Raw genomic sequence first — 25,767 nt, 5'->3', positions numbered from 1 at the left:
TTGTTGCTATTATTATGATTATTATATTACTGTACTGCAAATAGGTACTGTGGAGACACAGCATCCATGATTACAGAGCCTGTGATTCCACAGTCAGCTGTGGAATTCAAGAAGAAAATTCTAGCTTGCAAACAGTTTGCAGATGTTCAAGACTTCATTAAAAATACATTGTCAGACCCAATCGGGAACAAAATGCAAGTTTGCAGAAGTCTTTCAGAGTTGTTGTGGATTCCTTTTTGTGTTTTGATTCCAGTGTAGGCATATTCCCAAATGAATTCTGTTTCCATTGTGAGTTTACCACAAACAGTACAGCACTGTACTAATGCATAATAACTTGAGACATTTTATTTGGAAGTAAAACAGAAAATGCACTTTTATTATTTCTTTTGACAAAATGCAATCAGTAAGTTTGCAAAAAAAATTTTTTTTTTACTACCACTCAATTTCAATTTCAATTGCACTGTAACTTGGTCATGTACATGCCACCACTACAGTCTATAGCCCTAAGTGGTAGCTCTGCTTTTACCACCCAGAGGTTGAGCTGCCTGCACACCCAGGTCCATTTCTGGTATTGCCTAGCTGTATAACTACTGAAAGAGAGTTGAAAGGAAGTCTAGAAGGAGATAACAGTTACAGACTGTTGTCAGTACAGAAATTTACGGACTTTAAGATTATTGAGACACCATCATTAAGTCAAGGATTCAAGAAGAAAGTACCAACACAAAGGTATAAAATCATAGAGCATGGTTAGCTGGTCCCACTGGGAATCATCAACTCCAGTTATCACCACTAACAGTGTTGACAGAGCTGGTGGAAGACGGCAGCTCAGCAACACTGAGTCTATAGAAAGGAGCCACAATGGACAATCCTATCTAGCCAATGCCTGCCAGGCCAGCAAGGATTGTGAGCATTGGCGAGCACAGTAAAACAGAACTTAGCAGCTCATTAGCATATCTTTTGTATGCATTATCCAACAAATAACTCCTTTATACTTTTAAGATGAATGTATCCTATATGCAGAATCCTTTTTATACCCTGCCAAAACAATGTAAGAGTGGCTGAAACAGAGTTTGCCAGTAATGGAATTTTGTTGTTGCCAAGGTAAAGCCAATAACTAAAGAGGCACTAAACATGTAAGTCATACTCATTCTTAGGATTTTACAGAATCTGGACATCTATTTCCCCTGCAATCAACTAATAATGAAGTAATTTTTCTTTATATAAATACAATAATAAAATACAAAAGGCATGTACTTTATTTAAAACACGGTCTGAGGTTAGCCATACCGGGCAATTGTGCGTTGCCAAGCACTGATTTGATTTTCATTATACTGCACTGACGGCAAAGTCATTTATCTTTTCTGCTCCCAGTCTCCTTTTATCTTTCCCGTATGCTTCTGTACTTTTCCTCTATCCTGCAGGGTTGCTGAATGCTGATGAGCAGAAAATGGTACAAAGCCACAGACAGCCTCTTTCAGATTAAAAGTTCAGGTACAGAAGGTCCAACTTTTTCCATTTTGGGGTTTCCAAAGAAACTGTATATTTGGCATTGTCCAGGTGTATAAAGATCAATTAAATACTTCACTGGCAGTCCTTCTCTAGAACAGACAGACTTTCAAACAATGAATGATGTTTCACTCATAGTTCTAATATATTTCTTTCCCATTAAAAATAGAAATTATACTCCTGTCACTGTAGCTTTGAGCCTTGGATATTTAAACAAATAATGAAACAAAACAAAACAAAACAAAAAAAAAAAAATAAAAGCAGTTTTCCACATACCAGAGGGATGATTTTTTAACTGGTTTTTTTGCATTCAACTTGCTATATTTTTAGATTACTAGCCCTCCATAAAAATCAGGAAAAATGGCAATATAAAGAAAAGTATCTTCCTAGCCTTATGGTACTTATCCTTTACGTGTTAGCATCTCACCAGTGATGGGCATACAACTGACAACTATCAACTCACCAGCTGAACTTGTCATTATTGGTTTTTTAGTACTGAATCAGGACTGCTGTAATCCTGTTTCTCAACAAAACAAAACCTAAGTGTTTAATGTCATGAGAGACAATACATCCCTCTTGAAATAAAGTGGAATGAAAATTTGTTCAAATAGAATTACAGTTGAAACTCTATAGCTGATGCTTGACAAAGCAGACATTTCAGTTGCATTTCAGATCCCAAAGGTCTCTATGCTGTTCATGTCTGTACACAAGATGGTATCTGTACCTCTGCTGTCAGGCAATGGCAGTCTGTTCAACAGAGTTAATAGAACCTAAAGAAGGATTCAGAATACTCCTGAACAGATACACAGGCTAAAATGCACTCAGAGCAGTTGAAGATGTTGGTCAATCTCAGCACAACAACTGCCACCTCTAATGTTATCAGAATTCTCATACAGCAGTGACCTGAACCATAACTACCCATGACTTCTAACAACAACCACCTTTATATTCTCTATTCACCAGATTAGGCATATATATCATCACACTATCAGCATCTTTTTCAGCAAGACATTTTAGTCACCTTCCATGCAAGTTCCCTGCCACAAAACAGAACACGCAACTGCCATCCTCTTGACAGTCATGAACTCTTCTGAGTGTCATGAACCTTGAACACCAGCAGAGATAAGCAATAAAGCATGTGTTCAGAACCAGTGTGGACAAATAAGGAGAAAAGTGTTCAGTCGACACAGAATTATTCAGAACAGTCATATGTACAAAATGCTGCAGGTGAATCTCATGACAGCAAGTGGCTGGTTGGTAAAACAGTGGAAGAAATTTAACATCAGTAAGTGCAAAGAAATGTAAACAGAAAGACATAACCTTAACTATGCATACACATTAGTAGTCTACATTAGCTCAGGGAAGAATTCTTGGGAATCCTTGTGGCTCTCTGAAAATGTCAGCCCAGTGCTCAACAGATATTCAACAGGCAAATACAAAGTTACAACTGACTAAGGAAAGAAAAAGAACAAAAAAAATTATTATGCCACAGAACAAACACAAGCATATCAACTTTGAGCATTGTAGGCAGTTGTGACACCAACCCTCTCTCTTGTTCAGTGTTTCAAACAGACACTATAGAACTTAAAAAGCACAGAGAAAGGTGATAAGAATAGAAAGAGATGGGAAGTGAATCCCATGCAAAGAGAGATTAAGTACTTTTGTGTTCTGATAAAGGACAGTTAAACTATCTATAGACTCAGGACTGGTACACAGCAAACGGAGAAGAGTCACTGATCATTAAAGAAAAAAGAAGACAATGAAAATGTGGAATAAATGCATGTAAGTAAATGAGATACGTAAGTAAAATACAGATCTTGTTGCCACTGATTGTCAGAGTGTGAAGTGCAACAGATTCCAATCCAGATAATGCACATTCACACAGAGCAAGTCCTTTGGCAGCTATTAAGCCAGTGGCCCATGTACAACTCCAGGTCAGGGTCACTGACAAACTAGAGTTTAGGACTAATATTCCACTGACTGTCTTCTCTAAACTTGTCTCCATATAGGACATAGGAAAATATTTTCCTCTGTGTCTGTTTTTACATTAGTTGTGTTGTGCTTTTTTAATAAATACTGGGGGAAAAAATATCTCAGTGTAAACTAACATGACTCAAAGACCAGCTCTGGCCATGCGTCCTTTAAACAGTGCCTCTTCCTTGCGGATAAGAGAACTTTTTCCTTCCATGTAGTGACCAACACAGTTGTACTGCAGAAAATAAATTATAATGGGTTCTTAATAATCAGGAAGGTGAGGTACAGATAGAGGAACAGTAACACCTCACTCTTCTGAATGATCCTGCTTGTAATTCACACATACCAAACACTGGCATTAACTTCTTCACCTGGGCAATAATGACAGCAGCTTGGATGGGAAATACTAATGGTTTAGAGGGATGCTTCACAAAGTTAGAGAGTTATGGTTAGTCATATTTCTCAATGACACCTCCACGAGTCACCAAGAGTGGCAAAATATCTTCATAGAGTTTTATATTGTTCTTTTTCCACATTTATGATAGTGTATCACTAAAAAGGACAGTTGTGCATTTCCTTCTCCTCTCAAATTAGATCTATAGACTACCCACATATTGGATGAGATGGTTCAGTTGAAAGGTTATTAAATTTTTTGCTAGTTTCCCAGTAGACAATTGCAGGCTCACTGTCCAAACACAGACCAACAGATTTGACAGAAATGATACAGCAAAGTGTGCAGGCAAAGGACAGGAAGGAACAACACAAGTCTGTTCAGTAGTAGCTTTCAGCTACACTGCTTTACTCACAATGATGAAATGCAATCTATGGTGTTGGAGTCCTGGATGCTGAGAATTTGAGACTTACTGTGCTGACAGACTCTGACTCCCAGGAGAGCACTGCATTTGACCTGAGGCCATGGAGAAGGCTTCCAAAATTGATTGATAGCACTGGGACTATGGGTGTGTAGTTTGACTAGAAGTATGTATTTCCACAGGGTGGAAAACTTAGAGTTTAAGGTTTGAGAATGTAGTAATATATATAGAGCAAGATGGATAGGGTGGAGGCTGGTCCTTCTTCTTTACCTTCTTCTTCCTTCTTCTTCATGGGTTTGGGTGGTATTTTGTAACTGGACAGAAAAGCATTGCGGACTTCGAGTGATTAGTTATTGGGTTAAAAGTGAAGATAATTTAGGTGTCATTTCTTAACTGGATAGTTTACCCTTAAAAGACCTTGTAACGAAAGATACTTAGCCATTTTGTACCTTGTTAGTGAAATACTGCAGAACTCACTGCCCATGAGACTGTAACATATATAAGAAAAAATAAACAGCTAAGCCTGACCGTGAAATACCGTCTCGAGAGCTTCAATCCCAACCTCGAGAGAGGTAGAGGAAAGAAACCGAAAACCAGCACTGTGGTTCAGCAGCACTATTTGAACTTAGTCTGCTGAATGGAAAACACACGATTCCTTGGACCTGAAAGATGGTGAGCCTGAAGTGACTGGAAGTCACAAAGCAGTCACCAAAAAAGCAAGAAAATCTGTGGTTAGAGGATGCTAGATAAAGCAGAGCTTGTCCAAGTTCAGGTGACAGAACTCTAAAAATATGGAAAAGCACTTCAACTTGTAATTGTAATTACAACAACAGCTCAAATTAATGAAAACATCCCAGCATCAGTAAATCGTGTCTGCATTTGAGAGGAAGCATCTTTCCGAGCAGATAGATTCTGCTGGGAAATCAGTTTTGTCCTTTTCCGGACTTCCTCATGTAGGTACTGCAAGGTGTAACTGTACTGGTGAGATCAGTTAGGGAACAGAATGTATAATTAAATGTATTTAAATACTTCAAATGCTGCTAAAGCACAAATGTACATACAAAACAGCACTCAGGATATTTCTTCTTAGCCATCAACCCTGAATAACAGAACTGTGAAGCCAGGCAACTCTACACTACAGCTGCACTATGATTCAGAGATCCTTTTTATCCTCACAATACTTCATGGTAGTATAATCATTCCTAGTCATGCGTGATTCATCAAAGTATTTTGTAGTAAAGACAAATGTTATAATACGCCCTATTGTAACCATGCAAATTACTGATGTTCATTTCCATACCTAAATTATGCTTTCACTGAACTTTTTCTGCTGCTCAAGCAGCTCTCATGTTCCAAGCTAGTTCAGCATTTCAAAGTTGTTTCATAGCAAGGACTCGCAAGTTTTCTGAGAGGTGGCCTTCTTCATCCCCTTTCACTTTCTCAAGCCTCTTTATGCTTTACACATCACTGTTTCGAACAGGTTTGCACTAGGATCTTAACTGTAAGCTACCACCCAATCTCTTCTGTATGCCTCACATGTTTCCTGCAGACAGAAGTTGTCTAAGCTCACTTGGCAGACAAACTATACAGTACTTGCCTCAGCAACTGTGAATGACAGGGCTTCTGTGGATCATCACAAGCCAAGCAACACAGAGACACAAGGAAAAGTTTCAACCCTCCTTTTTCTACATAAAGATACATATTCCCAAGGGATTCATCTTTCTGCTCTCTTGGGGCCTATTAACTTTAACATACTCATTGCTATGCTGTCCACAAGAGATGTAATATTTTCAAGTAGGAAAGTTAATACAGTCTATTTCCTAATTCTCTACCTATTAAAGCTTTTTTTTTTTTTTAAAGTGATCGTCAGGGTCAGCAGGTGAGTGCAAAGCTATTTTAGAACGGCTCATATTAACTGTCTAAATTTCCACTTCAGACCTAATGGTCTTGGCTCAAGAATAAACATTCAACAGCCCCAGAGAAGTTAAACAGAATACAAGTACAAACCACCACTCCATATTCTACAGTTATAACAAGAGATCACAATAAAGATCCAATACAACCTGAGAATGGCATGACAGGAGACTTCCAAAGAAGGGCAGAATGCTACTACAACCTCTGCTGGTGATTACTGCAGAAAGGCTGTACAGTGCAAGTACTGTGGACTGAAATAAATCAGATATTCCCTGTGATCAGTCTGTTCTTTTACTTAAGAGCTGCATATTTAACATTTTAAACATATAGAATTGCTAAGGAATAAAAAGCAAAGGTTAATGATGAGAAGAAAAGCAAGTTTGGGCATCATTCCCTTTCACACACAGAATCACACAGAATGACTAGGCTGGAAGACACCTTCAAGACCATCAAGTCCAACCCATGCCCTAAATACCTTAACTAAATCATGGCAGCAAGTGCCATATCCAGTCTTATTTTGAACACATCCAGGGATAGTGACTCCATCACCTCCCCAGGCTGGCCATTCCAATATTTTATCACTCTTGCTGTGAAAAACTTCTTCCTAATATCCAACTTATATTCCCCCTGACGCAGCCTGAGACTGTGTCCTCTCATTCTGACAGTTGTTGCCTGGAGAAAGAGATCGACCACCACCTGACTTTTCATGCCCCAAATCCTGTTAGTAGAATTTCAGTAAGAAATTGAGAGAAGAATGAGAAGAATTATTCATTTAGTCTTGTAAGAGGAAAAAAAAAACCCAATGTATGTCATCTCTGATGCAGCAGTAGCCATAAATCTATTTATGAATGCATACACATTCATACATATGACTTTGAATGAAGCAGTACATCTTATCGCTCACTGACATTCCCACATGCAGTTTTGGGCTTCTACCTGAAAAACAGACATCCAACTATCAGACAAAAAACTAAAACTATCAAACTTTCTCATCAGGTATAAATCAGTTTCCCTTTTCCCCATGGTATTTAAAGTGCAACAATGAACTTACAACAACATTATTAAATTTCAAACATATAGGAACACTCTTCAGTAAAACAAAACACAGCATGATGTTATTTATTGTTCAACAATGGTCTGTGATTTATTTAGCAAGGGGATTGAAGAGCTACAAGAAATGCATGTGGTATGCAAATAATTCAGTAGGTGTACTTTCTTTGAAATTATTCCATAGGAATCCATTTCCCTTCTTCCTCCTCCACCTTTTATTTCCTCCACCTTTAATTCCCTTTTACCTTTATTAACTGAGGTACTACTTGCCATCCTGAGGATATGAACTCTTAATTGAGGTTCCAAGCTGCTGTGACTACCAAACTATCACCACGCTTGGGAAAAGGGAGGTGAGAGGGAAAAAAGTGTAGGTACCCCCAGAGGTAAATCCTAATAACCACCTTTTGCTTCTTATCCTCTCCTCCAACCAGTCATTTCAAATAAATAAAATATTAGTCTTCTTGTTCTGTCCCACATTGCCACACAGCGCCACTGCATGCTGTGAAACAAAATGCATTGCTAAACATTTTTCATGATAATCCACTGTGGGATAACTTTTTAATAAACTTTAGGTCATTTACCCTTGAAAGAGAAACATAATCTGCTTTCAAATTATGCTGTTCCAAATACAAAGATAACATGCTCAGTTCTCATTTCTAACTGCTCTTGCTAGGTCTCAACAGCGTGCAGCAGCCAGAAAGCTGCCAGGCAGGAGCAGCAGAGGATCTCCTAGGGGTACCATTCAGTGGAACCAGGCCAACAGAGCTGGTTCTCTGGCACCTGTCCCCACCCAAGTGCATGAGAGGTGTGCCAGGGGATGGAGCCACGTGCCGAGCTCAAGCAGTTGGACAGCCACAGTAACCACTATGAGCTGGAATAACTTGAGAATGACTGCCTTGTAGGCAGTGCTCTCAATCAGCCTCATTATTTCCACTACAGCAGTTTGCCCTGTGCAAACAGCACCCCTAGAGAATAGCAGGAAAGGACACATTAAGCCATGGAGGCTAGACCCTGGAAAAGCACATTTACAGATTCACAGAATATTCTGAGTTGGAAAGGATCCATCAGGATCATTGAGTCTAACTCATGGCCCTGCATAGCACCATCTCCAAGAATCACTCCATCTGCCTGAAAGCATTGTCCAAATGCTTCTTGAACTCTTGACAGGTTTGGTGCTATGACCACTTCCCTGGGAAGCCTGTTGCAGTGTTCAAGCACACTCTGGGGGAAAAACTTTTTCCTGATATCCAGCCTAAATCTCCCTGACTCAGCTTCATGCCATTTCCTGTCACTGGTCACAAGAGCGAAGAGATCCGTACCTGCTCCTCTGCTACCCCTCACGAGAATGTTGAAGACACAATGCTCAGTCTCCTCTTCTCCAGGCTGAACAGACCAAGTGACCTCAGCCACTCCTCACAAGGCTTCCCCTCAAGGCCCTTCACCATCCTCATGGCTCTTCTTTGGACACTCTCTAATAGTTTAATACCGTTTTTATATTGTGACACCCAAACCTGCCCCCAGCACTTGAGGTGAGGCTGCCCCAGCGCAGAGCACAGTGGGACAATCCCCTCCCTTGCCTGTCTGGTGATGCTGTGCCTGATGCACCCCAGGACAAGGTTGGCCTCTCCTGGCTGCCAGGGCACTGCTGACCAGTGTTCAACTTGCCATTGACCAGGATCCCGAAGTCACTTTCTGTAGCACTGCTCTCCGGCATCTCATTCCATTCCAGCACCTAATTTAAAAAAGCTTTCAAAAAAGGTACCTGAAGTGTGAAAGCACCCCACTGGAAGAGCAGAACAGTTCTGTCAACCCTACAGTATCTTAGTAGAAAATCGAATTGACTAGGTATTCTACTAGTAAAAATGGGGGTTAATACCATAAACCTTCAGGCAGCAAAAAATACTGGGACAAAGGCAAAAAATAAGGTGGCATTTGTGCAGGTTTTTCAACACAAAAACAACAGGTCAAGGCAAGCCTAAAAGGTGAACATAACAGACATCTGACTGCCTGTCTCAAAAAGGAGCAACAGGCATGAATCTCCAAAATAAGAGGTTACTTTCTCACCACTGGCTATAAAAACTGGGAACAAACAGGCTAAGTTTCTCATTCCTGTAAGAAAAATACAATTAAAATTTACCTAAAACCCTGGAGGAGACACTGCTCTATAAATAAATAAAAGCACACATCACTCTCCTCCATCAACAAATACTGTATCTGTCACTCAACTAGATGTCAGCTAAGCCTGTAATCCATTTTCACTGCATAGAGCACAGTTACTACAGTAGGCACGCAGGAAAGCACTGGCTTGACTGACAGATGTTCAGGCTGGTGCAGGAATGTGTTCACCTTTACGTTGTTCTGGAGTGAGATACCTCCTACAGATTATTTGGCACATCACTTTTGCTTTTCTAGCAAGAGCATGACTCTTACAGAAAGACGCTAATAGATTCTTGCTACTTCCTTGGATGTCAGAGAGCAGTATTCATGTTGATGCCAAGGACAGCGAATAAGTTAATGAAATAAAATATGACGGCACAACATAAGAAGCATAAGGAGACATGAAACAACAGTACAGAAAGCAGAGTGCAGCTTGAGCGTTCAGTCTTGACTATGAGTAGCATTGTCACAGCACATACTACTAACCATATGTTCATTAGCACATGAAAGGGAAGTCTTCTCTTACATCTCCCTCCTTTCCTTGCTTGTAATGTGGGAAGTAGGAGGAACTACAGGCACTTCACTTTACTCTCCTCTGGGCAAATGGCAGGGAAGGAGTGGGAAATACTAAGTCTCAGACCTTTCTTTTCTTTCGTTAGTCAACAGAGACCCCCAATGAAGTGCTACAGGATGAACTGCTCTTAAATGTACAGCATTACAATTAGGAAGGTGTTCTGACAATCATCAGGCCAGGAATCATGTGCTGCCTCTCCTTCCTCACTGTAATTGCAAGCAAGCCATAACCCTACAAAATAGCCACAAATTAAGAAACTGATTTGCGCTTTTTGACAGTCTTCTTGCTACTATATACAAAGTACACCACTGCCCCCAGATACTGACAGGTGATCTTCCTAGCCTAAAACAAAACAAAACAATGCTTCCAAACTCGAGTCTTTCAATTCAATAGCATTATTTGCAGAGTGCACCTGGGCACTGACATTAGTAAAACAAATATCACATTTAAATACAGCATGTACTACAAGTGCTGACAGAGAGCAATTTTTAAAGGAGTAAGCACAATAAATGTACAGTGTTTTCTTAGTGCATTCGACTTGCAAATTCAACCAGAAATCAATAACAATGGATTGCAAGTTTGCAATTTATGTTTTTAACAAATTCCCTGGCATATTCAGTTTAGCATGGATGCTGATCACATAAGTTTTTGTTTGTTTGTAGCATGTTTTGTAGCTACAGTGTTTAAAAATTAATAAACTAGAAGTTATTTTCAATATACAAATCTGAAACAGAACGGGTAAGCAAATATTGATGTGGTGAATCTGAAAAAGCTAAACTTTCTTTGAATTCCTATTGTATTATAATGCAGCTACCCATTTAAAGTAATTCACACTAGTGAGCACTGAACTGAGTAAAATATACTTGCAGAATCAGCCTATTGTTACTACAGAGAAAATTTCACACTCGCAAAAGAAAGCACAAACACACCTATCTACATCCATGTGTGCTTTTCTAGCTCAATGTAATTGCATACTTCCCAATACACTCTTTCTAACATGCATTTTAACTGTTTGATGAAAGCTGTTCTAAAGACGGCAAGCACGGGAAATTAGTAAGAAAAAGCAAAAACGAATGTGCATCATTATAAGATTCACGGACATATAAGGATTAAATATTACAAGTCTGCATCGTACCAGGCTTCAGAAATATGCCTGGTGCTTCCTATGTAAGCCGTTACCTGTTTATCAGATAAACGTGTGGCCTCCCAGTGGTAAGTGATGGGCTAACAAAAGTTACTTTGCAGGGCTTCAAAACTCTGGAGCTGGACTTAAATTCAGGCTGCAGAGGAAGAAAATTTTAATTGAAGACAAGTTCTACTTTTGATAGCATAACCATTCTGCTGTAAGCAATATGCTCACCCACAAAGAATTATCTCACGTATAATTGCTTCAATACCGATGAATAAATAATAACTGATGAAGAGACTTTGCTGGCAGTTACTACCATCAGCTGAAGAGAGGGCTTAAGGAAGAGCCTCAGGCCTTTAACCCAGGGAGTCACTAGCTGACAGAAATTGTCTGGTCTTGAGGTCATTCTTGTTATTAGATAAAAGTATTAATACATTTTTCAAATACAAAATAATTTTATAAAAGCTACTGACCAAATTGCATAGTAAGTGCATAGTTATTTTAAACAAGACTGATATTTTCAGTTTTTTCTAGTGACTAGCAAATGACAAAACTCACTGGGAAAAAAAGTTATTCTGTTGATCAACATGAGTTTTTTTCTTTTTCTTAGGCTATTACTGAAAGTCAGCTATTTAGTCTCCTCAGACTGATCACCACACTTCAGGTAAAGGAATGCCCAGCACAGCTGTCCAGCTGGAAGCACATTATATCCAGTCGTCTTAAGGATATGAATAAAACCATGGTCCCACGCTGGAACTAAATGAACATGAGCTGCTGGACATGTACTGATCCTGACCTAAATCTGCTTATGTGACTCTGTTCGCTAGCTCTTCCTGGAAAAAATAACTTTTCATTTTTGCAGAATCAAGCAATTATTACTACACGGATCCCATTCTTGAGACCACTTTTAGTTATATTAAGCTAAATTGAGTGAGCCCCCCAGGCACATGCCTGAGAGATTTCAACGCCAGGACCTCTATACAGGCTCTCTGCAAGGCAGAAAGCACTACAGAAACACTAATTATCTTACTTCCCTTTAGCCAGATTTATTAGAGCTCCTCCTCATTGGCCAGGGTAAGACTTATATGTACTGTACAGCTCGTGAGCATTAATTACATCTTAGATAAAGCAATATCAAAACAAAAGCAGTGCTATAAAGGTTGACTTTATTCTGGTATAATTCAATTAGTAAGATCTTTCTTAGCCCTAAGGTCTTTGCATCATGACAAAGTACTCACCATTGTTGGCACTACAATAACACTTAATACAACTGAAACCAAGACACACCTGGTCATAAAGGTCTCTCTAAAAAGGAACGTGCATGGGTTCAAGTCAGACAATGAAGGTCCTACCCTGAGCAGCTGACCCAGCTGTGGTCAGGCACATGCTGCCAGTACTGCAAAATGTGCTGCCACCACTTTGGAATAGAAGCAGGGGTAGGAGAAGTGAAACCACGCAAAATTCTTCTTTGGGTACTGTCTTCCTTCAGCATGTCTCCTCCCACTCACCACCACCCAGCTAGATAGCCACTTTCTTTCACAGCTGCTCATTCCCATCTGCTCTGGTACTGTCTGCACTTGTCTCTTTAACCCCTGCACCCACAACTCCTCCTGACTTCACTTCTTTCCATAAACTTTCTTTTTCTGTTTTTAGCAGATACTCCAACTGACAAGAGAAACACTTCAGTGTTGCCAGTTGGCATTTTATTTCCATACCTATCTCCACATCCCATCCACAGCAAAAAGGAAGAATAGGAGAAGATTACTCTCCCAGAAACATCTTTGCCAGCCACACATTCATCTCCACTGATACATTATGTGCTCCCTCCTTCCACTTATTCAAAAAGAGAAAAAATTTACAGGGGAAAAAAATGACTTAACTATGATATACACTGAAAAACCATGCAGGAAATAGTGAGTTTTCCATGTTCACCTGACAAAGGAATGAGAAACAGAGGGTTTGGAGAATAGAAGCACTAATCCAAGCAGGGGAAAAAATAAAGCAACAATAGTTGGAAAAGGCCTGGTGGATTGAAAGCACAAATAAAGACACCAATGAAGGAAAGAGACACAGAGATGATGTGACAGACAATACAATCCAACCAGCAATATTTTGCTTTTAAGAATAAGTTTTTTAACAAAGAACATATGATGCATGATTAGGAAATGCAAAATAAGACAGCAAGCACGTGGAGGTAAGTTTTCTGGATTATTGTACTGTGCAAAGATGACAGTATACAGATCCCATGATTTTCCCCCTAAGCCTGCTTGCAAGGGCACCCCTCCTCCCTCAAAACAGCATTACCTCAGGCATCATCCTGGTAGAACTATACTGCTCCCTAGTTCATAGCAGCACAGATGACTGCACCACTGTCCTTTACACAGGAATAAAGTCTCTACCTAAAGACAAAGGCAGTTGCAATGATCTTCTGTAATCCCAGCTGAATCTGAACACCATATTATATACCTGTAGTACATATAAAAAATTAGGTCTGCTTTTAAATTACCTAATCTGGAAGGGATTTGGACCAGACCCACATGGACTAAAGAGTTATGCATGTGATAATGATTCACATCCACTATAGGATGCTCTAAAAATTGCTGCTTGTCTTAATTCCCTATTTCCAATTAATTTTAGTGTATGAAATACAAAACATCTTCTTGCAAGAATTATATATGCTATAGCCACCTAAGTATTTTGATTGGCTACCTAAGCTTTCCAAAAGGCAGTTTCTATTTAAAACCTAACTTGTATTGAATGTCATGCTTAAGTTTAAACTAATTAGGAAGTCAGTCACATTCTTTGAGAAAAAACTAAAAGTCAACATTTAAGCAATTTTGAGGAAAAAAATCTGCTTTTCATCTCACATCTAGTTCTATTCGTCAGAGTTTATCTACCTTTGACCACAGTACTTTATTAATACTGGTCAGCTGGAAGAGGAGTGAAATTATAATCATTAGCATGCTGTCAAAATTTGAAAGGACAGCCCACTCCCCCCAAAATGTTTTGGGAACTACAACGAGGTTCATAGAACTGCCAAAAGAAAAGCAAAAGTATATGCAAGCTGGAGACTTTTAGGTGTCTACTAACAAATATGATACACACCGCATTAATTAAAATGAAGATTCACCAATATAAGAAATAGCCTATCAAGATGCTTCAGCTGCAGGTTTGGGTAATTTTCATGAAAATCCATATATTTTCAGAAGCAAACTTACTTTTATTATACATTTAACTTAACCGCCATGGATAACTGTAGTTTAGTAAAAAGTGGCTTTGAAGGAAACTAAGAAATTTGAAATTCCATGTGCAAGGATTCCAATGATTTCAAATTCACTCAGTAGCGTCCATGAACTCCTGGCATTGCAATATGAGAGACTCAAAAAGATGGATTACCTCAGCAATTCATCTGAAAGAATGCAGCTCTGAACTGAAGTACTTGCCGTGAGTTCATACCTTAAAACACACTCTTTCAACAAAACTGAACCATGATAAAAGATGATCAGATCCCAAATGGAACTGAAAAATAGCAAGATATATTTAACCAATAACCCAGTGCAAACTATTTCAGTATTCCTGAGCATTAATATACCTCTGTGATAAGTGCTTTATAAAAAAACAAAAGCTAAAATTCTAGACTAACCAGACAATTTTATAGGATAACAGACTATCTCAATTTATGTAGGATTTTGGTCTCCAAGTTTTCACGAAGATTAACCTACTAATTTTCATAATTGTTGAGAAGTTCTGTCCAGTGGTTCAAGCTGGTTGGATATACATATGTATCTCCTACATGTGCTGAACCAATAGACTCAAGCATAACTATAAGGCTCTAGTAACCAAAAATTCCTAATGAAAGAATACTTGGATTTTCTGTTCAGATTCCAGGTATATCGAAAGTCTTGAGAATAGTTTGGAAAAAAAACTACAAGAACAGCAGAAAGCTATCAACTGTTGTCTACAAGACATAAGTGTGCCTCTGTTTTCAAGGCTTCAAATATATTCAAGCAGCAAAAGTCTACAGGATATGAGTAGACAATACTACAGCATTGTCTGTACAAAACAATACTACAGTAAAATGAGTTAAGGAGGAAGTAGGCTGCATGTTTCAAAATTGATGGTCCTGAGTTCCATCCTTGACTTTTCAAATATTTGGTTATGCCAATAGCAGTGACAGGACTAGGAGTAACAGTTTCAAAACAAAAGGGGGCAGGTTTAGATTAGGTGTTATGAAGAAATTCTTTACTCTGAGGGTGGTGAGATACTGGAACAGGTTGCTCAGAAAAGCTGTGGATGAGCCATCCCTGGAAGTGCTCAAGGCCTGGTTGAATGTGGTTTTTGAGCAACCTGGTCTAGTGGAAGGTGTGCTTGACTGTGGCAGGGGGGTTCAGAACTAGACGGTCTTTACAGTCCCTTCCAACCCAAACTGTTCTATGATCCTATGACTACTACATAAGTCTCAGCAGTTCCCATATCATTATAGGTTAAAGCGCCTCAGGAAAATCACTTCCTAGTCATACTTCCTCCTTGTGTGGTGCCAGAGAGTACTGTCACAGTCTGCTGGTCATGGCAGAAAAGGGTTGAAGAAAGGCCCCCAGTGTCCTACTCAACTGTTCCAATAACAAAAACAAGACTTATTTGTTGATCCCTTCAGGACAGCCTAAATGAGATATGCCAGTGCTTCCTGGGTCTACTCTCCATCAGCACAGCCTCGAATGCATGCTAGTACTCAGGTAGGAGCACAAAAAGCCAGAACAGTGAACTGTTTTGGCTGAAACTCACCACAATTTTAGTTATTTTTCAGGTCAGTTTTCAGCCAGATCACATGGCTGTCCGGAGCTGATGGCTGGCAAAAGGAAGGCCAAGAACATCTTTGGCTTAGAGAAGGTGGATCAGCTCCCTGCATTGCAGCACAATGCTCAGTCTGGCTCAAAGTGCTTAAGGAGATATTTCCTGATATAAACAGTCTGCAGCCCTTCCTCAAGCCCCCAGGCTACAGCATAAAATCATACAGCATTTGCTGAAGTATAAGGTGAACACTCCTTTGCTCAGACTCCCAGCTCAAACTGTTGTCTGGTCCTCTACTTCCAGAACTGGCTGTTTTGTTATTCACAGTAACTAAGTAGGAAGGCTTTGTCTGTATGTTCACCTGAAAAATCAAGATGACAGCAAAAAATGACAATAAAATATTCTATTAAGCTGACAGCATTTCTCATGTATGTTTTGGCTTGTTATACAGTTCTGAGCTTGATATTTGTACACAAAACCAAAACTGACATAAATAAATAAAGGATTTTCTCTCTTGTTTTTTTTTTTTCAAGGCATAACTCCTGGAATTATGCCATATTTGCAAAAAACATCTTCAGAAACTTAGGGCTTCCACCAACCTCAGGAAGTGGATAGGTTGCAAAGTCCTGCTCCTGAGCAAAAGATCTAACGGAGAAATTACTGTGCTAGCCTTCTGAGCTATATGTGCATACAGCACACCAAGGGACACGTCAGTACTGAAGGAAGAAAACTGGAAACCTTACCAGTATTACCACTTCAATAATCTCATGAACACTTGTAATGAAAAGGCTACAGGGAAAACAACAAAAAACTTCCCAAGAAAAACAAAGTATAGTTTAACAGCATATTTAAAAGTTTAAAATTTCATCGGATAACCACACCTACTAAGCTAACAATTTACAAAAGGCACAAGACAAATTAAAAATGTCGGACAAACCTCCAGGAAAGGTCCCAAACAATATACACAACAATTAAATAGACCAGCAAATTTTAAAAATATTAATCAAGAAAATATTTAAAATATTTGCTGGTACACTGCCTTTACAAAAACTGAAGGTTTTCAAAGTAATGAAAATTTTTTGGTACATTAGAAATACTTACAACTACTCCACTCTTGGTGACAGTTTCCCGGTATGTAAAATTGCACACCGCCCAAGCCAGGTAATAGGTGGACATGAGAGGGGTCTGTGAAAAGTGATCTGTAACCCATCCATCTTCTTCAAAAACAGAAGTTTCAACTGGCATGTTGGACAAAGATAAGTAAGTTGCTTGATGTCTGATGCTGATTTTGAATGTGGCCTTGTAGATGGGCTCGTCAAAGCAAGGAAAGGCTTTTCTGGCATGAGTAGGAGAAAACTGCGTAACACCAAGAAACCTAGAAAAGCAGAAAACAAAAATAAAATGTGATTACTAACTGTGCCTAGCACTTGATTCACAGACATACCAAAGCAGACACTGCTTGACCATTGTGGTTTAAAGGAGGAAATAATTACAACTGTAATACACAATATATTTAGTGTTTGGACACTGCTTGATCATTTTCTTACTACCTCTACTGCAATGCAATAGATACAAATTAATGGTCTACAAATTCGTAGACACCACACTAACACTAAAGAAATCAACCCGCCTTGCACCAAACTTCAGGTTCTCACCGTACTGTTCATCAATAAGTGGGGAAAAAAAGCAAGCCAGTGTTGGTCACACAATGTAAAACAAGCACACTCAGTTCAAACCAGGATTTAAGAGCCTTCAGGGAATTCACTCTGCCCTGAGACACTGACAGGGCACTTTACCTTTCTTTGGGCATGAGAACTTACAGTCACACAGCGCACTCAGGAGGGTCATTGTTTTCCACAGCTGATTACTTCTCTACCAGCTGCATGCAGGTCTGGGACACAGTACTATATAGCACTGCTGTGTCTGTGCACCTCCAAAAAAACCATTCTGTGAGATTTGCAGAATCACAAATGCAGGCAAATTATTAAACCAGCACAAAGTATTTCGCCATTCTTCTACATGTGCTTTTCTTTTCTGGTATGTTTTATAGAAAGCAAATCCATGTTCTCAATTAATGGGTCAAATTTTGGAAAGATCTCTGAAGGAGATAAAGGTATTTATTAAGCACATATGAGAAGAATGGGAAGGCTTTAACTTGACAATGAAACCTGTAACTGTTTTCTTTGGAACTAAATAAATTTTGATAGAGATACAGAACAGGAAGCTTTCTGGATGGAGACATGTATTTACACATTTGGAAAAAACTCGTGATCTTTCTGCAGAAACAAGAAGCTAAACTTAAAAGGTTGAATTATGGAGTTTGGTAAGAGTACTTTCTGGAACCATGTAGAATGAGAAAATTACCATGGGCCAACCATGTAAATGTGAAGGTAGCATGTATGTAGGTTTTTTGATTCATGTCTCACCTTCCAAGGTTTCATCTGTGGAAATAACTGCAATTTTAGATACCAGGCTAACATTTATCAACATTTTAGAGGCTGACCAATCATCAGTTATTCCTCCAAGGGAAAAGGATGGGTGGATAGCTTTGATGTAATGAAAATGGTGGCACCTATTATTGATGAGTATATAACCATTAATCTGCAATATGATACTCTAACATTGATAGAGCAAAAACATAGTTACCCTATAGGGAAATAAAAGTATCTAATTAACTTCTTCTAAAACTTTTAGGATTTTACACATATTTTGGAGGCAATGAATAAATAATTTTACTGAAACATTATACCTTTTTCTTGCTATAGTGTCTAATAGAACTAGATATATGTTTTCAATAATGATAACTTTTTAAAAACTTGAAAAAATTTTCCACTACTGAAGCAGCTACCATTGGTCTTCTTTCTAAAATAAAAAGCCTTTTTTTTGCTAATAATTATTGAAAAAATTCACATTTTTCTTGCTTCATTACAAAACATGGATTATTAAAACCAGCATTTTGGATAAGATTGCAAAATCTAAGGTAAAAAGTTGGTACCAAATATCCCCATATTAATCCAAAAAACTCCCGTATCAGTGGATTTGCACTACTGCAACAAAGCCAAATCAGCCAATTAAATGAAGAAAAGCAACTTAATTTATATGCAAAGTATGTCAAGTGGACCCGATTCTGCATTCTAGGCACACTCTAAACAGCTACAGACATCAACAGAAGCTTCAAGTGAGCATGGAAAACTGTACTGGCCTGTTATTAACAAAGCAAGAATGATGAACTTTCGTCTGCAATTAACGATTTCAATGAGCTCCGACAACACGTAACGCGTACTTAGGAAATACTGGTCATACTGTGATACCCTCTAAATAAGGAAGCTTTCCCTTGTCCCCTTTCCACATCTTCACTCCACTTCTCAGAGATCTTATCAGTCACCTTTTAATACATATTAGGCCACTGAAACAATCCCTTCACCAGGCTAATAAACCTTGGTAAACTCTTCATCTTCTGTGTTTTCACAGATATATCCACATAGACATAACTGGGCAAACACAGGGCAGTCAATATTTCATACTAAAAATACACCAACTACCAATAATAGTCATATTTACAACATGTGCATTACTATCAAACATCGATTTGCTTGTTTTGCCATAAAGCAAAACAAACAGAATCTTACAACTGCTCAAAAAAACCCTAACCATTTAAAGAAAACAAACAAGCTAAACCCAAAACATTGTTTATCTATTTCACTCTGTGTTCAAGTAAAACAAGCAGACTTCTACAGCATGCCAAAAGTGAAGGGCAGTTTGACTATTTCATCCTTCTCTTTACACACCTCTCTGAGTACCAACACTTCTACCTCCTGTTCCCAAAAATATCACCACAAAAGGTTGTACTTGAGGGAATGACGGGCTCACAGTCTGTCTTCTCAGAATACCCAGGCAGTAACTTGCAGGTGTTTTAATTCCATCTTGTCTATTAAAGAAAGATGTGTTTCCTCAATAACACATTTTGACATCTTCATTGTTACAATATTAAAGAATATGTCTTTGTTTTCTCTCCGTGATGTAAGAATTTTTTTTTCCTTTTCACTTAGGCCAAACTTTGATGTTCATTTATATTATGCCTGCATACTCCTACAGTGGCTCTATATTATATTTCTGTTGATTACTGTCAGTAAATTCTAGCACATAATGCAAAGTAAATTTGAGCATATCACTTGCATTTTACATTTCAAGTACAGTAGAAAAGATTTCAGTCAGCAAATAAATACTTTAACGCAGCTTTTACATTTCAGGCTGATTTACAACATTTACCTGTGAAGGCCAGAGAAACTAACTTCAGGGGAAAAAAATCATAAAGTGAAGGCATTAGTATGTTTGTGATGCCTCACAGCAGAGTTATTTGCTCCTCATGTACAACAAAAGTGAAAAATGATGGTTTGGATCCTTTTACAGCAAGTACTACTCCAATGAGGCTGATGTACTTTAATTGAATATAAAGATGTCAAAAAATCAAAGCCCTGCTGGAACAGCAAGGTCTCCCTGGGCATGCAAGTCTGTCTGTCTATCATAACAGAAGCTGTCCACTTTTGAGGACTAAAAATGGTTATATTTGTCATATTGAAAAAGGGGGTATTAATCAGAATGCAAATTGTTACTGTAAGAGCTCTCTCTGATCAAAAAAGTTCCCTGGTTTAGAATGGGTATTATTCACTTTATACTATAGTGAGTCATTAAGACTGTGACAGTTGAAAAGGAAAAACACTTTTCTATTTAACACCTGAAACTACAACCATGCAATGACTACAGTTATAAAAATGTTTTACTGAAAGAAATATAAGTGAGCTGGTGTAAAGGAAAAACATGTCACTGATTTCAGTATAGCAATGCTACCTTATGTATGGTAAGTATTTTGCCCACAACTATACTTAAGTGTATTAAAAACAAAGCAATTTATATCTGAAAAGTTACACACTGAGCACTGCGAAAAACATTTTACCCTTGCCTTCCACCCTATGTCTTAAACTATCCTGATGACTGAAATAGTGAATAGACCTTTTTTTGTTGGTGATGGTTTCTAAATCTCAACTAGGGGATCAGTATTGAAGGGTAGTACAGTAGCTCTGGAGAAATGTCACTGCCACACCTATTTGACAGTTCAATTATTCCTACACAAAGTCAAAGTACACAAGAATAATAACTGCTGAAATAACTCCTCCGATTTGTAAAGTGAATTATACCCCCTGCTGTTAACAGTATTTTGTTTTCTGATTTGCCCATTTCAATACAGGTCTGTAAGAACTCCCTATTACCCCAACCATTCAGTCAACCGTGACAAAAGTCATTTTATCTGCATCTTTTCTTACAACTGTGCTGTTTCAAATTTCCTTTTTATTTCGCTCTGATGACAAATTGCAAAAACTTAATTTCAATCCTACTCGCGGTTCTAATATCAAGTTTTTGAAAATTGTCAGTAATCACAGTAATGAAAATATGTTTTAATAAAACGGCTTTTGACTTAATTGAGTAGGTGAGGATGCTTCTCATGTCTTAATATTTTTGTCCAGTTCTTCCAAGTATAAAATCTTTGTTTCAGTTAAATTGTTTCCACAATCTAAAACAGTAAGATTCAGGAAAAGAAAATCTGTCACTGCACAGATATTTCAAGAAGGGACAGCTTAAAAAGAATCCAATTCTAAAATTATAAACCATGCCAGAATTATCAAGAAGTCCACCCTTGCCTTTCTTTTCCATTACAAAGCCTCAACGTGGTTAGAAAACACCTTCTTTAAAAAGAAACCGTCTGTAACTGGGTAAACGGGGCCCTCCACAGTAACCCTGTCTACCGCAACAAGGGCCTGGAGAGGGACCCAAGGGGCTTTAACTACATGAGTAAATACAGATCAAGACTGAATCTTGCTCTGCCCTAAAATGAATCAGGTTTGTCGGGTCACAGGGTGTAAATCTGCCGCGACCTAGCTATACTGTAAACGTATTCATCTTATGTAAAAACGCATCCCACCACGTTTTTTTGCTTTACCGAACAGAATAAAAGGAAAACAGAAGTCTCGCTGACCTACACTCGGCTATTTGTAACCTGACAAGGCTCTGTCATACGAGGGCACAGGGCAGCCGAACACAGTCTTTGTGTCTTGTGTCCTCTGCCCTGAAAAGGACCTAGCGGACGGTCTGCTTCACTGGTGGCACCCTTGCAAGTTTGCTCCTTGCCACCGTCCGTCCCCAAGCTGCGCTGGAGCGTCTCCTGACCCGCCGGCCGCCCCCCGCAGCCCTCCCCGCGCAGGCGGGGCGTGCAGGCGGAGCGCTGCGCTCACCTGCCGGCGGCCCCGGCTAACCCCGGCCCGGCCTCCTCACGGCCCCGGCCCGCACCGCCCCGCAGCCCGAGGCAGCTCCGCCCGCCCCCGCCCGCCACCGCGCAGTCCCGCAGCCTCGGCCGCCCTGCAGCCGCTCTCACGGCTGTCTCACGACACCGGCCGGTGGCTTGGAGCGGGCGAGGGCTCGCGGTCCCCGACAACCTCCCCATCTCTGCTCTGACAGCCGAGCCCTACGGCTCGTAGATGACCAGAGAGAGGTGGCGGGGAGATGCGAGGCCTGGCCTGCGCTCACCAGCCGGCCGGCCGGCCTTGGCGGCCGTTCCCCCCGCCGCAGCCCCCTCCCCGGGCACCGGCCGAGCCCCGCACCCTTCGGCGCCGGGGCCGGGCAGCGCGGAGCCCGCGGCATCACCCGCCTGGCAGCGCCGCGGCCGCCGGGTCCTAGCGCCGCCCTACCAGAAGTTGGCGCGGGGGCCGCCAACTTCGGACCGAGTTGGGTTTGAGGCGACGCGGCCCGTCCGCTACCTTCGCTCGCCGTGGAGGACGTAGGAGCTGCGGAAGAAGCCCAGCAGCTCGTTCTCGATGAGGGCGTTGTAGATGATCTTAAGGTTGTAACTTCTCTGCACCTCCAGGCTGCGGTTGAGGACCACGACGAACACCTGGGTCTGGGGGTAGAAGAAGGTGCGGGCCACCCGCACTCCGCCGGCCAGCTTGTCCTCGGCCACGCGGACCGCCTCGATGTGCATGCGGTGAGCGTGCAGCACGATGTAGCGGCTGGCGTTACGCACCTCCAGCTGCACGTTCACCTCCCCGCTGAAGGTGAAGTTCTCCATGAAGGCGCTCAGCATCAGGTTGTAGTGCAGCGGCCGCAGGTGCCGCGGCAGCCGCGGCCGGGCCCAGGGCGGCAGCTCCCGCCGCCGCTGCCACTCCTCCTCCTCCTCCTCCTCCTCCTCTTCCTCCGCCGCTTCCCCGCCCCGCGCCTCCTCCTCCGGCCGGCCGGGGGGTTGCCCCGCACCAGGCGGCTGCCGGGCTGCCCCCGAGAGGCTCCCGTTGCCGCCGGCCCGCGGCGGACCGTCGGCGGCGGCGCCGCACTCCTCGAAGCGGACGCTGAGCAGCACGGCGATCATGGTCACCGCCAGCAGCGCTAGGATGGAGACAGCGAAGCCCAGCACCAGGCGCTTGTGCACGGCGATGTGCCGCTCCGTGGTGCGAGGTCTTGGCCCCGCCGCGTCGGCCCAGGGTCCCGGCGGCAGTCCCCGGCTGCCGTTCCGCAAGGCGGCCTCCTCCTCGATCATCATGGGGGTGACGGGCGGGCGCTTCTCCCGCTTCTCCTCCAGGGCCATCACGGCAGCGCCGCCCCCGCCTCCCGCGGGGCCGCCGCCACCCGAGGGGGCCCCGAAAGCATGGGAGACTCCGAGGCAGGGAGGCCCTCAGCCCGCGTGGGACGCAGGGTCTCTCACTTCCCAACGAGCCGCATCACCCTGGCCGCCAGGAGCCCCGCGGGGAGCAGCCCTCGGGAAGGGGAACAGGACGAGGTCGGGTCGGGTCGGGTCGGGTCGGGTCGGGTCGGGTCGGGTCAAGTCAAGCAAGAGGTGGCGGGCGCTCCCCGCCGTCCGGCCGCCGAGCCACGGCGCGCAGGCAACTTGTGCGGCTTCTGCGGGGCACTTCAGCACATGCCGCTGAGCGCACCTCGGCGCCAGGGGGGAGGGCTCTGCCACCCCGGCCTCCCGCTAGCGCCGCCGTCCGCAGGGAATTCTCTTTCCCCCGCGTCCCGAGCCGCCGAGGCCGGGGTCGGGCTCCTCGCCCGGCCCCGGCAGCGCCCGAGCCATGCGCGCCCTCGGGACGCCGCCGCGCAGGTCGGCCCGTCCCCGCGGGGCTCGCCCAGCACCGGGGGCGGTGGCACCGGACAGCGGCGCGGACCGGGCCCGTCCTCCTCTTCCTGATAGCGGGTCAGGCTCCTGAGAGTCGCTCCTCTTATTTTCTCTTTCCTGTCTCCTGCAGGTACAGAGCAATCTCCCGGCTGGCTCGAGCAGAGGCGGCTATATATAGGCACCGGGGAGAGGCGAGGGAAGGGAAAGGATGGGAAGGGGGGAGAGGCGGGCAAGCCCCGCCGCCCCTCGGCTTCAGCGGCTGCTCCGGCTGCCGGCGGTGACGGCGGCGCCCCGGGGGAGCGGGCGGGGGCGGGAGGCGGGGGCGACGCGGGGACGAGGGAGGCTTTTCTCCGGTGTGTCACACGCGGCGGCTCCGGGGGAGGTCGCTGAGGTGGCGGAGGGAGCCCCGGCCGGGGCGGGCGGAGGGCGAGGGCCGGGCTGCGCCGGGAGTGGGGAGGCTGCAAAGCCTCCGAGCCGCAGGACTGCCCGGGATTACACATAAATGCGTGTGCTCTCCACATAAATATTGAATGCCCTTACTGTGTCATATTTATAGAGACTTAATAAAGAGCCGCCGACTACGTGTTTGAACGACAATAGTGCTGTCATACTAACGTGAGGATGGAGCTCAGAAAAGGATAAATACTCCTACTTAAATCGATAGGATTAATATGCCCAGAAAAAAAATCGCGCCGTAAGCGTTGGCTGCTACTCTCAGAAATCCCCCTGCCATTACTCCGCGGCCCCAGGACTTCTCTCTTATTCTCCTTCCTGTCAGTGCTGTACCCCCAGCCCTCAGCTGGAGGGATTTAAAGATGTGTTAAATGCTGCCTGCGGTAATAGAGCAACACTTGGCTTCAGTACCCCTAGGAGTGAACCCCTGTCTGGAAAACCAAATCAGCCTACTTTTTCCACCTGCGCCCAAACTTTTATACATAGGACCTGCGAACACACAGAATTAATATATACAGCAAGGATCTAAATCAATGTCTGAAAGCATCTCTGTTCCCCTTATTTTGCTTGCATACTTCAAAAACTATCTCTGTTCATTTTCTCTTTTGAAGCTCTTCAGCTCCAATCTTGTAAGCAGTCACAGATGTATCTATCTTTGGCATTCAGTCCTGTGGAATCTATGGGAATATATGCTGTACATCAAGTTAAATGCATACATAACAATTCACAGGATAAAGGCCTTACTTTCCATAGTGAAAAGAACAAAAAATAAAAAGCAAGTCCTGCACTTCTTTCATAAGCAAAGCAAATCTGGAGAATTTCATTAAATGTGATATATTAGCCATTTTACTTCAAGAGGAAATGCCTAATCTTTCTTTGTCCTGAATCTTCGACATCTTCAAGAAGTGTTACATCACTTTGCATGCTGTTGCAGAATACAAATGATCATTTATTGACACTTAAACCAGATTAAGGAATATCAGTTTCATTATAAGGAGTTTGCTAGCTTCCTTATATATTCCTATAGGATTGTATTCAGGTCTACTGTCTCTGGAAAGAAATGAGCCTTTATTTTTATCTTGCAGCACAGTCAAAAAAAGGTTTTTAATCTTAACAATTTTTAATTAGAGGTTTGTTGATACACTTGCTAATTGTGTTTGTGTGTCCTAGGAAGACTAAAATTTTGCTCAACAATTAGCATTGCCACATATTTCCTGTGGTGATATTTGGCTGCCCACCTGTTAGAACAGGTCAA

The 25,767-nt window shown here is 42.0% G+C and overlaps 1 protein-coding gene across 1 annotated transcript in view; it reads right to left on the bottom strand.

Annotated features, from left to right (window-relative positions):
* The window catches only part of TRHDE (thyrotropin releasing hormone degrading enzyme), a 209,677-nt gene extending 186,111 nt beyond the window's left edge, over positions 1-23,566 (bottom strand). Inside the window, exons 1-2 of the mRNA XM_038153062.1 lie at positions 22,714-23,566; positions 17,006-17,279 (exon numbers count right to left, since the gene is read on the bottom strand). Coding sequence (XP_038008990.1) covers positions 17,006-17,279; positions 22,714-23,531 — 1,092 coding nt within the window. The 5' untranslated portion in view covers positions 23,532-23,566. The remainder of the gene's footprint in view (positions 1-17,005; positions 17,280-22,713) is intronic.
* Between the last annotated feature and the right edge of the window lie 2,201 nt (positions 23,567-25,767).

This window comes from Motacilla alba, chromosome 1A, assembly GCF_015832195.1.
Source record: "Motacilla alba alba isolate MOTALB_02 chromosome 1A, Motacilla_alba_V1.0_pri, whole genome shotgun sequence".
Taxonomy (NCBI): Eukaryota; Metazoa; Chordata; class Aves; order Passeriformes; family Motacillidae; genus Motacilla; species Motacilla alba.
The sequence above is the reverse complement of the archived record's forward strand: the minus strand, read 5'-3'. Positions and strand labels throughout refer to the sequence as shown.